This window comes from Pteronotus mesoamericanus, unplaced genomic scaffold, assembly GCF_021234165.1.
Source record: "Pteronotus mesoamericanus isolate MK-2021 breed Mesoamerican mustached bat unplaced genomic scaffold, CSHL_Meso_final scaffold_476, whole genome shotgun sequence".
Lineage (NCBI taxonomy): Eukaryota > Metazoa > Chordata > Mammalia > Chiroptera > Mormoopidae > Pteronotus > Pteronotus mesoamericanus.
This window is the reverse complement of record NW_026555318.1, coordinates 1,991,531-2,006,413: the sequence shown is the minus strand read 5'-3', so window position 1 is coordinate 2,006,413 and position 14,883 is coordinate 1,991,531. Positions and strand designations below refer to the sequence as shown.

Genomic DNA, 14,883 nt, shown 5'->3' with positions numbered 1-14,883 from the left:
GGGCTGGGGGGGAGGACGGAGCCATGGCCTGGCCTGGGGCGCGAGGGGGGGTGGCGGCAGCAGAGCAGGCCATGGCCAGGCGGGCCGGCCGGTCAGCTGCTGACCCGGGAAACGTGTCCCTCCTCTCCTGGTGGGCAGGGACTGAACGCCCTGCCCTGGGCACCCACCGCCCCTCCCATGGCCACTGGCAGGCAGCCCGGCATCGCTGCCCTGTGCTCCTGGCTGGGCTGGGTCAGTGCCCCCTTCTCAGCGCAGGGGGCAGCGCGCTCTCCCCAGAGCCGGGGAGTCTCTTTGTCCCTGGGGCAGGCCCTGGCTGGGTGCCTTGCGGCCCGCACTGGCCCAGTGCCCACCGCCACCGCTGCTTCCTGGATCGCCTCCTCTGGCTCCGCCGTGGCCCCCTGCCTCCCAGGCCCCACCAGCTGCTGGCGATCGGAGCTTGATGTCTGTGCCCCTTCAGGCCCCCACCATAAGCCCTGCAGCGAGGGGGCCGTCAGATGCTACCTCGGCTTCCACTGCCATCCGGCCTCACACCTCTGTCTTCTGTTTCTTCCCTCTCTTCTGTCCTCCTCTCAGAGGATGTGAGGCGGGTGGCAGAGTGGCCTGGGAGTTGGGAGCCTGGTTCTGACCTGGTCTTCCAGTCTGTGCCAGGTGACGGGAGGCCGGTCTCGGGCTCAGGGTGGCCGGGGAGTGGGCGGGTGTGGCGGTGGTTCCCAGTGTCCGTGTGGGGTAGTTGTTGCATCTAAAAGGACCAAGGTTCATATTTCCAGCTCGGGAGCATCTACTTCTTGACAGGATGGGATTGTTGTAGGGAGGGAGAGGTAGGGGCCCGTAACCTGGTGTCTGTGGACAACTCGTCCTTCCCCTGGTGATGGGAACAGAGTCGCAGACACTGTGCTCACCTGGGGCCTGGACTCAGAGAGAGTGGTCGGGGGCCTGGTCCCCGGCCTTGCCCTGTCCTGTGCCAGAAGAGCGAATGCTTTGCCCTCTGAATGTTGCAAGCTTCTTCCTCTTTCTAAGAGGTGGGTGGGGAGGGCTTCCGGGTCCTCTACTTCCCACCCTGGTAACCTTTCCCCCCCAGGGTGGGGTACCCACATTTCAGGCAAGTAGAGGCTTCTCTGGCTTTCTCCACCCAGGTTAGGCAATGCCCTTTCCTGCCCCCTCCCTGTGTAAGCCTGTGGGTTTCCCCGGCCCTCCCCTTCCTAGTAAACAACAACACCTTCTCCTCGTGCCCAGATCCACAGCCTCTGAGCTTCTCCGTAACCTTCCTCTTTTCTGGGACCAGGGGCATCTTCCTGCTTCTTGCACAGGCTGGGGGGCCTGGTTTTCTGCTCTGGCAGATCAGAAGTCACATGTGAGAGATGGAGGCAGCCTCGTCTTCTCTGCTGTCCCTGCTTGGGGCAGCGCTGGGCTCGGGCACTTCCAAGGAGAGGTGCACATGAGCGCCCCCATTCCCCCAGGGAGCAACGATAGGCTCCGTTCCTCTGCCACCCTTTTGTAGGAAACCTTGCTGATAAGGCCCCCTCCTCCCGCTTCACCCCCTGCCATCCCTCTCCCCAAGTCAGGAGGAGGCTGAATATTGGATGTCTTGGGTGTACCCTTTAGAGGCCCAGGTGCCTATGGAATGACATAAATATTCTCCAGGTTACTGTGGGGAGGGGTGGATATTTGTCCTGCTATAGTCTCTCAGGGAGCCAGCGTGGGAGGTCCCAGAGATGGTACAGGGTCCGCCCCCGCGCCCCCCGCCCCCGCCTTGCTCCCCCTGGTCTCCTCTGAGGACTGGTATTTACTGTGGAGGGTTGGATTCTATGTGCATTGTGGTGAGGGTCAGGGTTGTGTGTGTTTTAGAGGTGGGGAGGTCAAGGTTGGGTGTGTGTTGAGAAGGGAGTTAATGGTTTGTGTGTATTGGGTGAATGGATCAGGGAGTTGAGTGTGTTTTAGGGGAATCCAATCCAGAGGAGCTGGCAAAGGGGTATCACTTAGTTTGTGTGCTGGAGGGGGTGGAGACTGAGGACTGGAGTGTTTAAGGGGGAGTGGTCTGTGGATTATGTTGTGTGTTTGGGGAGGGAAAGGTCTTTAATTCTTATCAGCTAGGCTGGAGGGGAAACTAACCTGCCTTTTTTGCTGCTCACCCTGGAATTCCACAGGGAGGGGAGGCCTGCAGGCAGCTTTAGTTTGAATTCAGGCTCTGTCAGTTACGGCTCTGATAGCCTCTCTGAGCACCCTTCCTGGTCTGTAAGGCAGGGATACGGGTCCCTCAGAGGCTGAGACGAGGCAAGATTGTCTATGTGAGATCACCCACGTCACGCACTCAGCTGTGTGCTGTGCTTGTGGCCACTGCTGTCTCATCGCCGGGGTACAGCTCTTGTGACAGTGAAGAGGGACCCAGGCCTTTCCAGGTGGGAGTTGGAGAGAACGGGTTGCTAACATCTGTGGCGCACCTACTGTGTGTGGGACTTTATCTCTGTTTTACAAATCTTAATCCCTGCAGCCCTGGGAGAGGGACATTATCTCCATTTACACAGGAGGCTGCGGCTCTGGCGGAGGCTCTGACTGGGTTCAGTGACCTGGAAAGCTGGGCTGTTTTCACCCGTCCAGACTGGCATGTGCGGGAGGGTATTTTGGGAAGTGGGAAGCCCTGCCGGGGCAGAGCCAGTGTTGAAACCCCTTCCCCCAGGGCTGAGGCCTGGCTTCTGCCTTAGGAGCTCCCACCTTCCCCCAGTAGGGGGCGCGGGAAGCCCCCTGCCCCAAGCCTGGCCCTCCCTCTGTTTTGGACCCTGAAGGCTGGAGGCAAAGAGCGATAAGAGGCCAAAACCAGATCTCCATCCTGTCCTGGAAGTGGCCGATACTATCTGTTCACACCCCTCCCCACCTCGGAGTCTGCCCACTGCAGCCCCTGCGAGTTGCAGAGCTCAGCAGGCCACCTTGCCCTGTCTCCAGACAGACACTGTAAGAACAGAATGTAAAAGCCTCATGTTCTTATTTTGTTTCCATTTGTGGGGTGGGAGCAGGGAAGCTGGAAGCAGTGAGCAGAGGATCAGGGAATGGGAGCCCCAAGATTGGCTTAGACTTTTCCTTTCTGCCCACATAGTCACTGCGTGTGCCTGGAGACTGGGGAATGGCCATCGGGCCTGGGGCCTTGGGGAGACGGGGGTGCCCTTCTCCACTCACCCCCCTTGCAGTCGGTGTCCTCCCTCCCTCCCGCCTGCCTACTCTTCCTGGACAATAGGAGGGACGGGCGTGGGGGGGATCCTGCCCCGAAGTGTAGAGTCAGCTAAAAGACAGTGGGTGCAGTTTTGAATGAAAATAGGGCCCCTCACCTTTTATCTGGCAGCACTAACCTTGCACAGGTCCCTTGTCGGGGGTGGGACTCCCAGCATGGGTTGGGGAGGGGGAAGGAAGACTATCCTCCTCTTAGACTAGCCAAGGCCTGAGAGATTATGTCCACCCCATGCCTAGGGCCGTGTACCTACGGGGGGTGTGCCAGCGCTGGCTCTGACCACCCTTCAGGGGTAGCATCTGTAGAAAGAGGAAGTGTTTCCCTTCATATTCCTTTGGGGCGGTGCCCACACTGTCTTCCTTCTCCCCCTCCTCCTTCATGGAGACTGCACAGCCAGTGGAGCTGGGTCTCCCAGGATAGACTGGAGGCCCTCAGCGCTGGCTAGATCAGAAACAGAGACCCTCCCCTCCCCATTTTGACTACCGGGTTGCTGGGAACCTCAATCAGCCTGCAGACCAGTGCCCCTGCGGGTAGCAGTCTCAAGGGACAGCTCTTCCTGTTCGGCCCTGGGCAGGTCACCCAGCCTCTCTGTTTCCTCCTCATTAGCAAGACTCCTAAATCGTCCCTGACTCGGGGAGTTGCTGCGAGTCCACGGCGACCTGCTTGCTGGTGAGGGCCGGGGCGGGCTTCAAAGACTCTTGCCCTGGCTGGTGTGGCTCAGTGGCTGGAGCACTGACCTGTAACTGAAAGGTTGCAGGTGCAATTCCCAGTCAGGGCACATGCCTAGGTTGTGGGTTCATCCCTGGTATGGGTGCCTACAATCCGACCCCTGATCACGGTGTGTGTGAGGGCAACCGATTGATGCTTCTCTCGCACCAATATTTCTCTCTCTTCTTCCTCTGTTTCTCTAAAAAAAGCAAATGAAAATGTCCTTGGGTCAGGTTAAAAAAAAAAAAAAAAAAGAGGTGCCATTGAAGTGATGTGCAGTGGTGATGAGGGGCTGGTGGAGCCAGAAATTGTCTTGGGGGATGGCTACTCTGTACTGGGACCTGCTGTCTCTCTGGCTCAGAGCCTCATGATTTCCTGTTGATTATCCTCTCCAGATGGGGTTGGGGACAGAAGGGAGCCCTGCCTGGCACAAGTGAGGGCCAGTTCAGCTGAGCCCACGCCTGCTGAGGACCTGCTCGACCCACAGACTGGGAGTAGCTGTGGGGGATGCAGCCGAGGAGGGCAGACTCCATGCCCGCGGGCAGCTGCCAAGGAGCGCCCGCCCCAGGAGCGCCCCTCCCCCAGTGGGTTGGCCCTTTTCGCCTTGTCTCCCACTGCCGCAGGACGCTGTGTTCTGCTCTGACCTGTCCCGCGACCTTGCTGTTGCCCAGAACAGGCATCTCGCCCCTGATTTCTCCCCTTCTCCAGCTCCAGAAATCCTATCCATCCTTCAAGGAACGTTTTTAAAATTAATTTATTGATTTTTTCAGAGAGAGAAACTTAATTTGTTGTTCCACTTATTTATGCCTCCATCGGTTGCTTCTTGTATGTGCCCTGACCAGGGATTGAACCCACAATCTCTGCATATCTGGATGATGCTCTAACCAACTGAGCTACCTGGCCAGGGCCCAAGGGGCACCTTGAATCCAGCCTCTTCCCAGAAACTTTCAGAGGTGTTCCCCATAAGTCGCTACACTCTTCCTTCCCTCCTTTGAATGCCTGTGGGTCCTTATTTTTTCTCTTACAACACTCATCTCTACCACGAAGTGGCTCCTCCTCACCCAGTTCTGCCAGGACCTGTTATCATTTGGGAGATGCTTCCCCTATCCCCCTGTCCCCAGTCTCCGATAGCAGGGACAGTCTCAGTCTCAGATCCTTTAGTGTTTTGCAGCTGGGAACACAGAGCCTAGAGCACACCTGGTGCCCAGTAGCTACACCATTTGGGGGAAAGATACCACGGGCTACAGAAGCATCTGCCCTCCTCCCCAGCGTTCCCATCTACTGCGGAGGTGTGGGTCTGCCCGCGCCCCAGGCCCAGCATCCCACCTGCAGCCCAGGCTTCACTTAGGTGAGGCTTCAGTCGGGGCCCCACACCCACCTGTCCACCAGCCCTATCGACTCTACTTTTTAGTCTCAGGAACTTTGCTGTTGCACAAGGCACACATGAGTCCTTTTTGAGATCTCCTTTCCTGCCCCCACTCACCCTGCCTAGATTCTACCATTAAAAAGTTTCGAGAATCTGCCTTCCTCTGTCTAGTAGCCCTGCCAGTTTCCTAGACTGCACTACCACTGTGTGCTGCCTGGTGACTACAGCAGCTTCTGACTGGTCTCCTTTGCCCTCTTGTAACCCATTCTTCACACAGCTAGCTGCTGGAAAGATCCTATAACGCCGTAACTCAGATCTCGCCTCTCCTCTGCTCGGAATTTTCCTGGGGGTTCTCTCCGCATGTAACGTAGCATCCGAAAGTCTAACTGAGGCCAACAAGCCCACCTGGCCTGGCCTCAGCCCACTTCTGCAGCCTGGTCTTGTGCCCTTTTTCCTCTTGAGTTTTATGCTCCACCTACCCTAGTCCTCTGTCAGTACCTTGAATGAACTCGCCAACTTCTTTAAACCCAGGACCTTAGCACAGGCTCCTTCTTTTACTGGGACTGCACCCCATCCCACTCTGCATGACTAACTAGGTCTCAGCTTTGAGGTCGTCCCTGACCCATCAACACCTACATTAATTCTCCTTCAAAGCACACTACATTTGTGTCATAATACCAATTATATCAGTCTGATACATACACACACAGACACAAATATTTGCTTAATGGCTGTTGCTCCGTAAGATCTGCAAGCGCAGGCTCACCAGAGTATCCATATAGGAGGTACTAAAAAAATACTTGTTTTTTGTCTTGAATTGGCCTGGCATGGTAGGAATATGGGCTTTAATGTCAGACACTTCAAATGTGCTACCCTTTATTAGCAGTATGATCTTGGACAACCCACCTAGCCTTACTGTAAAATAGCAATAATGCCTGCTTTTCTCTTGGAGTTGCTGTTAGGGTTAAAGGACAATATACAAGTGTTAAGAATCTGGCTTCTAGAAGAATATCCTTGGGAAGCATGTAAATTCCTATCCCCTTTTGGAATGAGGGCTCTCCGCTGCAGGGTCTAAGGGAGTCATGGGATACACTCTCCTCCAGGAGCATCCCCTCCTTCAGGGACCCACCCAACCTAGGCCTTTCTTCCAGTGAACAAGCATTCCCAGGGCTTCCAGAAGGAAGTGGGGTGTTGGAAGGCACCAGCCCGTCCTTTGATCTCTCCAGGACTGGACTGTGCCGTGGAGGGGGGCCCGATCCTGGTTTCGCGGTTGGGAGACACCCTGGGCGGGGCTTCGCTCACCGGAAGCACGCAGAGCGTGGGGAGGGGAGCCCCGGCTGCGCGCGTCTTCTCCGAAGCACCCGCGCTGCAGCGTCGGGTTCCGGTGGGCAGGCGGCCAGTCACACATGATGTCACAGACAATGACACAAGCCGGGTGTCTCAATCCGACGCAGCGCCTGAGCTGCACAATGTCACACCCGGGACACTCGGCACGTCGCGTCCGTGGCGCTAACACTTGTCCACACGTATCCCGGCCCTTCGCCTCCCGTGGCCCCTCTCCGCGCCTCTGGGGAAGCTGGCCCAGCCCGGCTGGGCAGGGGGCCGGCAGGCGAGCCCCACGAGCGGGCTGGCGAGCGGGTGATGTCACGGGCAGCGGTGGGTGGGTCACCCGGAGGTGAGGCGCCGCCAGGCGAGTTCAGCGAGAGTTCAGCCGCATTGCATTAGGCAAATGAGGCCCGGGCTGGGTGGGGGGTGTGTTAGGGGAGGACACCGGGACCACCCCTCTCCTCCTTGCACCAACACTTCCCCCGCCTGGCATCGCCGGTTCGGGGACTGTCCAAGCCTCGGGGGAGACTGGGAGCCGGAACTGGGTTGGGGGAAACGTCCGCCCCTCTTCCGTCCCGGCCTTCGCGCCTGTCCCCGTTCCTGGCCTCCGTCCGTACTCGGCGCACTCTTCCTCTAGAGCCTTTTCCCTTCCGTCTCCTCGTCTCTCCTCCCCCTTCCCAGGCTCCCCCTACTCGTGCATCCACATCCCGCCTCTCGGTCTCAGTCCCGGCATTTCTCCGGCTGCAGCCAGACCCGCCAGGAAAGGGTTAAGCCTGGGGGCGGTGCCTGGACGGGATGGGGCGGAGGAAAGTGGGTGGGACCGGTGGGGAGCGGGGCTCCGGTTGGGGGCGGGGGGCGGCGGAGCTCACCGCCCGAGCCCGAGCGCCGGGCCTGGCGGAGGCGGGGCCGAGCGGGGTCCCCACCCCCTCCCGGTGTCCTCGCCCGGGAGAAGCCCGGGAGCCCCGGCGGGGAGGAGGAAGTGCTCAGTGAGCCCCCGCCTCCTGCGCTGATCCCGCCCCTGCCCGGCGCTCTTGGGGAGCTGCCGGACTCAGCCTCGGACACCATGAGACTCGAGACAGGAGACCCCTCGAGGTGAAGCCGCCGAGTTCCCGGGCTCGGCCGGGCGTTCCCCGGGGAAGTCGAGGGACCCCCCCCACCCGGCACCACACACAACTTCCCGGCTTTCACCTGGGATCGGCGGAGCAGCGGGTCGACTTAAACGCGAACGCAGGATTTCGGACAGAGGGCGGCCGCTGGCCCGGGTCGCCAGTCGGGGCGGGGGCGCCGTGCCCCTCGCCCCCAGCTGCTCTCGGATGGCGCCGCCGGCTGAGTGAGGGAGGCGACGCTCACGGCTTCCCCGCCTGGACCTCTTGTCTTTGCTGAGAAAGATGTATGAGAGTGTGGAAGTGGGGGGGCTCACCCCCACCCCCAACCCCTTCCTGGTGGTGGATTTTTATAACCAGAACCGGGCCTGTTTGCTCCCGGAGAAGGGGCTCCCCGCCCCCGGTCCCTACTCCACCCCGCTCCGGACTCCGCTTTGGAATGGCTCAAACCACTGTAGGTACCAGCCACCCCTCTCCTATTGTAGAGGGTGGGGGTGGGCGGTGGGGCTTCCAAACCTACTGGGGGATGCGAGCCTGGGGGCGTGGTGGGGTCTTGTCTCCACTTCCCTTCACTTCCCCCTTGTCTCTCTTGCGGAAACCCGTCCCCTTGCTGCACAATTGGACTCTTGGAGTAACCCTCAGCACTATTTCTGTTATTTTAGGGCTGAGAAACTTTGGGGGTTCCTCCCTTCAGGAAACATTTGTTCATTTATCCTTGCACTTCTTGGAGGGGAAATGAAGCCCCTTGCCCCAGTTTATATCGTCTTGCTTGGAATCAGTAGCAATCACAGCAGAGTGGTCCTTTCTCTCATCCTGGAGGGTGGGGTAAAGGTCCCATTCGTGGGCTTGTCTGCTCTGAGGAGGGGCCTCCTGCCCAGATCCCAGCCCTTGCCCTTGCCCTTGTGTCCTTAGAGTGGGGGTCAGGGGCACGCAGGGTGTGTTTGACGTGGGTGGTGAGGTGTGGTAGGAAGGGGCAACTTCATCAGACACCCCTCTGCCATCCTAAGGGACGCTTCCGTCCTGGGGAGGGGCACCTGTCCATCTGGGTTGGGGTCCTGGCCCCAGTCACTCGGCTGGCATCTTGGAGGCTTCTGTCCAGGAATGGAGGGGAGAGCGGCTCTGGCGGGAAGAACCCTCCTCCCCCTACTCCTAACCCCAACCGGGTTTGTTCTCTTGGGGATGAGTGTGGTTTTTTATGGGTCTAGGGCTCCTCTGGAAATGAATACACCCCCTCGCGCCCCAGCCATGTCCTTTTGTTACCCTGTGTTCACTTGGGGACCGGGGCAGGTACTGGACTGTCCCTTCTTAAGAGGGACACTGAAGAAAACCCTGGAGTCCTGGCAGCCTGCTCACCTTCCATGCTGCTCACTGTCCCCCCTGCCTGGGTTTTGGCTCCTCCAGTAGGGAGGGGCTCAGTGCACTGTGGGAGCTGCGAGTGCCCGGGGTGCACTTCTGGGCGTGTTCATACCCAGCTGTGCGGGGCACTGTACCTGGGTGGGAGAGACCTGGCACTCTGCTGCGGGGTTATTGTTACAAGGCTCCGGTCGCTTCCCTACTCCCTCAGGGCTCGACTCTTCCCAGGAGCTTCTCCCACCCTCCAAACCCACTGTCTTCCTCTCGCCTGCCAGGGAGGAAGGTTGGAGTGGGTCTCTTAGGACCTGGCAGGTTGGAGGGGGTTGAAGGGCAACCCCCAACCCCGTTGCTCTAGGAGGAGAGACTGAGCGACACCCCACCACTGCCCCTCCCAGAGCCACCCTAACCCCAGTCTTTGCTTTTGTCCTGTCCCCTGACCTTTGCCTCCAGGGGCAGAAAGGCTGGGAGGCTGCAGGCTGCAGGCTGCAGACAGTGGGAGGGACAGTGAACGCTTAGGTTGACTTTGGCAAAAACGGAGAGGTGAAAGGTATGACAGCAGGACCCTTGCTGTCCACCCTGAGCTGGGGGAAGGTGGCTGCCCCACAGTGGGTAGTTGGGACAAGGCTTCCAGGGTCGCCCCCTCCACCATGTTGGCTGCCTCTTCCAGAGGACTGGGGGTGTAGCAGGGACGGGAGACCTTGAGCTCCAGCCCTGTCTCTTCCTTTGCCCACAGGGGCAGCTCGGCTCTTTCTGGCCCCAGCTGAAGGGGGAGGGGGAGGAGCAGGAGCGTGGAGTCCGGGAGTCCCAGGAGTCCTGGGTTTGGTGAGGCAGGCAGTGGGGAAGTGGAGGTCTGTCCCCCACACCCTGTCTGCGGTGAGGTAGAGCCTGGGCCCATAGCCTGTGTAGGTGTATGTATATGTGGGTGGGGTGCCGGAGGGCTCAGCCCTCAAGGCTGTGAGCTGGAGGAGGGGTGTTCTGAGGTACTGGAATGACTTGGAGGCCAGAGCGGGTGACTAGACCTTGTGTAGAGTATACAGGTCGCTGCCGCTGCCTTGGTAGTGTGCAGGTCCTCTGCTGACAGCAGCGCTCCAGCCCCCTCACCCGGAGTTCTCCACTCCTGCCTCCTCCACCAGGGTAGGAAGAGACAGCAGGCTGGCTTTGAGAGGAGACTTTCTCGGTCCTACATGGCCCCGGGGACGTTGCCACTCGCCCGAGAGCTCCCATTTGGGGGCACTAGAGGACAAGGGGTACACAGGATGTGGTTCTCCATCTGTCCCCCACCAATCTCCGCTGCTCACGCCTCTGCCCCGCTCCCAGACGTCCAAGAATGTGAAGCACGTGGCCCCCGTACTGGGGGGAGGAGGATAGATGCTTATCGGCAGCCGCTGGGCCAGGGGCCTTCTTCCGCCGCCGCCGAGCTGCACCCAAGCCACCCCCACCTTACCCCTGGGAGGAAGGGCAGTACCGAGAGCCCTGCGCCCCCTTCCCGTCCCTCCCCAGGGGCTGCAAGGGGAGCTGCAGAGGAGCGGGCGCCAGCTGGATTGGGAGGGGAACCGCTGGCCGGGGGCCCGGCTGATTTCCTGCTGATCTCCTCCAGGAAACCGGCCCCTTGTGCGAGCCTGCGAACGGCTCTGGGGCGTGGGGAATCCAGAGCGCTCTGCGCCTCCTACCCGCCAGGAGGGGAGCGGGGGAGGGGCACCGGGGCAGCGCCGGCGGAGGGGACCCAGGCTGCCTGGGCCGGTGCCAGCCCTGCTCTGGGCACTGGAACTTTGAGCGGAGAAGGTGTGGTGCATCTCTAGCCTAGGTCTTTCTGCAGGAAGACGAGAGATTTGTGGGCTGGGGCCTCTGGGGAGGGAGGTGAGTGGGGAGGGGCCAGGCCCTGGCAGTCCTTACCCCATGGGCTGTGCGGGCCGAGTTAAAGCTGTGTCCTTAACTCCTGCAGAGGCTGTGGGGGTCCCAGAGCGCCTCCCGCCTTCCCAAACTGCTGGTTTGCGGGCCTGGGGAGATGGGGACTGGGCCCGACTCGGGGTTCAAAGGGCACACTGGGAAACCTCAGCTCTGTTACCTGGGTGACAGGTGGGATGTGCTGGAGGTGGGGGTACAGACTGTGTTACAGCCTCAGAGGCAGCCAGCACTGCCCGGTGGAGAGAAGGCCTCAGCCCACACGGGAGCCCCCACATCGGGTCATCTCCCCTCTCCCACAAAGAACAATTTTAGAAAGCACATTCTTTCAGTTCCATAAACACTCTCTGGACTTTGCCTGAGCTCCAGATTTCTGCAGGCATTTGCTACACTTGTTTGACTCTGACCCTAGAGCCATCTGTCCCTCACCCTGGTATCTGGTGTGTCTCCCTGTGCCCCACCTCCCTCCCCTGCACCCCTACTCGGCCCCCCCCAAGCTCCTCTGTCCTTTTCTCCCCCTCCAGTCTGGGCCATTTTAGAGGTGGGGCCTTGGGGAAGCCGGCGCAGGGCAAAGGGCTGGGGGGGGCAGGTCAGCGCCTTCACCCTCTGCCTGTTGGAGCGCCGACTGGGAGTCTAGGCCACAGCCCCCCGCACACCCGTGTCCTTGACCCCCCCACCAGTCTGGATTGTCTATTGTTACTCCTTTTACGTCTTGGAAAAAGTTAGCACAACAAAGGGCTTCTTTGTCGCTCACCCCTCTGCCTCCTGGCCTCACCCAGGCCCCCCAACCCTGCCGCCGCCCCCCCCCCCGCGTCTCCCCGCCCCGCAAGCAGCTGTTCTTCAGGCCTCTTGCCTGTCTGATTTGCGTGTCTGGCCTCTGGGACAGCGAGGCGGGGGGACCAGGCCCGCAGTTTGGCACTGGGGTGAGCAGCAGAGGGCTGGGAGGCGGGCTCAGGAAGAGTCCGGGCGCTGCTGGGGGTGCGGGCACCCCTGTCCCTTGGCCGTGGGCTGGCCTCGGGGCAGGCATGGGGGTGCAGGGACGAGGCAGTGCTGCTCAGCCAGGCTGACCGGGGAAGTGGTGCCCAGGTCCTACTAAGAGCCAGGAAAGCCCTGCCAGGGTGGTTGGCCTGGTGCCCTGTCGGCAACTGGCAGGCTGTCCGTGGTGTGTGTGCAGGTAAGAGGGGAGGGTGGTAGCATGCACGCCCCTCCCCCGGCCCCGCCCTGCATCCAGGTGTCTTCTTTCCTCTGTGCCTGGACTTTGGGGCCATGTCACTCGTGGCGATAAGGTGCTTGGGCCTGGAGCTTTGGGCCCTTTTGACCACCAGAACCTTGTGTGTGGGAGCTTGGGGTGAGACTAGGTAGGGTTCTGGGGTGTGGGAGGAGGCAGGGATCTACCTACTGGGGAGGCATCCTTGGCGCTGCTTGTCTTTGAACAAGTAGACTTGGCAAAGGCTTCAGGAGGATGCTGGGTGGCCCTTTGGGAATCTGGTTGCCTTGATCACAGTTCCGCGTCCAGCACAGTTTACCCCCGGCTGCCCAGGCCTAAGGCGCACACAGCCCCCACCCAGCCCAGCCCTGTTCTGCCTGGGGTGGTGGGCGTTGGGCCAGGCACTGGGGAGGGTTTGGCTAGTGAGGGCCACCCTGCCGGCTGGGTCAGCCCTCCTGGTTGCCCTCTTGGAGCTGAATAACAGGAGGAGAGGGGGGTAGTAACCCGGACATAGTATTGAGGCCAGACAGACAGAGCATTGATGGGAACAGACCCCCATTGTCACGCTGCTGCCCCCAGACTGGGCACCCAGAGGAAGGGGCTTCCGGGGCCCATGGGGACTCCTTTCCCTGTCTCCAGGCTGGGGTCCCCTTGCTTATCACGGAGTCCCGCCTGTTTTGCCCACGCGTTTGCAACTTTTCTTTGCACACCCTGCCTTGCGTCCCTGGCCAGGGGATTGTTTGGGTGGAGGAGGGGCTGTGGCTGCTGTCAGAGAGGGGAGGGGGGAGCGGAAGCCAAGGGGGTGGGGGAGTGGCCGGCTCTGAATATCCTGTTGACCCCAGTTTCCTCTGCCCCCAGCTTGTGTCCTCTTCCCTCCCTCCTCGTGGGCCTTAACTCCTTCCTCACTGGGGGAGATAGGTCCCAGACGCCCTGGGGGGCCAGGGCTTTAGAACCAGGCCGACTCCCACCCCCACTGCGCAGGTACAGCCTTGTCTACAGACAAATCCATACAAACGTGATGGTTTATCATCCGATCTTTCTGGGTTTGAAGGTGGAGTCCTGGGAGAGTAGATGGGAGTGATGGGGTGCTGATGGCTTCATTGGCAACCTCATTCCCCAAGTCTGGCTGGTGAGTCCCAGCTTTCCTGAGACTGTGTTCCTGCCCCCCAGTTGGAATCCTGGCAGCGGTGGTGGGGCTGGGAGGGGCTCCTGGGAGAGGTCTGGAGGCAGGATGAACAGGTGTTAAGGATAGCAACCTGGGTCTCTAACCGCCCCTCCCTCTTCTCTCTCTAGCCATCGAGACCCAGAGCAGCAGTTCCGAAGAGATAGTGCCCAGCCCGCCCTCGCCGCCCCCCCTCCCCCGCATCTACAAGCCTTGCTTTGTCTGCCAAGACAAATCCTCGGGCTACCACTATGGGGTCAGCGCCTGTGAGGGCTGCAAGGTGAGTCGAGTCATTGGGAAAGACAGTCCTGATTAGATTAATGGAATGTCCCCACTGCTGTGCCCTGGGAGTATCCTGGTGGGGGTGGGGGTGGGGGTGGGGGCGTTGTCTCTAAAGCTGTTGCACTTGTTCCTGTGTGGAAGGTGGCAGCAGCCTAGGAGGGGAGGAAGCCTGCAATAGAACCTCCCATAGATGAGCAGGGGGCCCCCAAACCAGAGAGATCCCCTCCTGCTTGAGCTCCTTTCCCTGACTCCATCCTCCAGCTGGCAGGGTGTAAGCCTGCTCTGCCACCGCTGCCCAGGTTGCCATGGTGAACTGGCTGCCGGCAGGCTCTTGGCTGGGGACCCAGGAGGCCTGCCCCCAATGGCCCTGCCTGAACCTCCCCACAGCAGCCTGGCAGGAGGCGGTTAGGAGCAGGCGCCTTGCCTTGGCCTGTCCTTCAGCTGCTCGGGCCGTGGGCTCCCCAGCGTCTGGCTGGATTCCCCTTTGCCCACATTGGGCTCCAGGGTGCAGATGTGGTTGCCACCTTCCCAGCGCCTGTGGGCGTGCCCTTTCCACCTCTCCCGGGGCCGGGGCCTCTATACCTGTTTCTTCCCTAGAGGTTGGGGCTCAGAAACTGTGCAGTTTTGGGGTTTGGGGCTCCAGACCGCCCCTTGGCCTGGGCTAGCTGTTCCCAGGGGCAGGGCCAAGATCAAGGGCATAGCAGAAGGCCTCCGAGTGTGTGTGTCTGCTGGTCCTGACTGGCTGTTCCCCGTCTGTCCCTGGTCTGTCAGTCTGTCTCTGGGCATCCTGTGTGTGGAGCCCCTAACCAGCCTGGGTCCACCTGTGGTCAGTCCCTGCACATCTTCCTGGCTGGCCAGCGTGTGGCCGCTTGTTCCTGAGAGGGTGTGCGTCTTCATCCCTTTGGCCGGCCTGTGTGCGTCCCTGCATGGCCTCTTCCTGCTTGTCTTCCCTTCCTGTGCTCCGAGCCCAGCGCTGTGGGCTCCAGAGTTCTGTGCCTCGCCCCTCCGGCCCCGGCTCCCCCTTTTCCTGATTCACGGGCAGCCCTGCCATCCTTTTTCCACGGAGGGAGGAAGCAGGGCCTGTGGGTGTGGGCTGGGGGAGGGCCTCTGCCGACCCACAGTGTGGACGCAGGGGCTGGGGTTCCTTTGGGAGCACCCACGTAGGCGGGTCATTCTCCCCCCTTACCTGGCCTGCTCAGGTAGGTGGTGGCCAAAGGCGTGGAGGTAGCAGCAGCCTGGCCTTCTGCGCCCCCGGCT

General features: G+C 60.6%; 1 protein-coding gene across 4 annotated transcripts in view; it reads left to right on the top strand.

The window, feature by feature from the left end:
• The window catches only part of RARA (retinoic acid receptor alpha), a 43,835-nt gene that overhangs the window by 22,034 nt on the left and 6,918 nt on the right, over positions 1 to 14,883 (top strand). For 3 of the 4 annotated variants that reach the window (XM_054593836.1, XM_054593835.1, XM_054593838.1), the window contains one exon: positions 13,476 to 13,624. In XM_054593836.1, the coding sequence (XP_054449811.1) occupies positions 13,476 to 13,624 (149 nt within the window). Of the gene's footprint in view, positions 1 to 7,615; positions 8,175 to 13,475; positions 13,625 to 14,883 lie in introns of those variants that run through there. The other variant, XM_054593837.1, reaches the window with a different exon arrangement.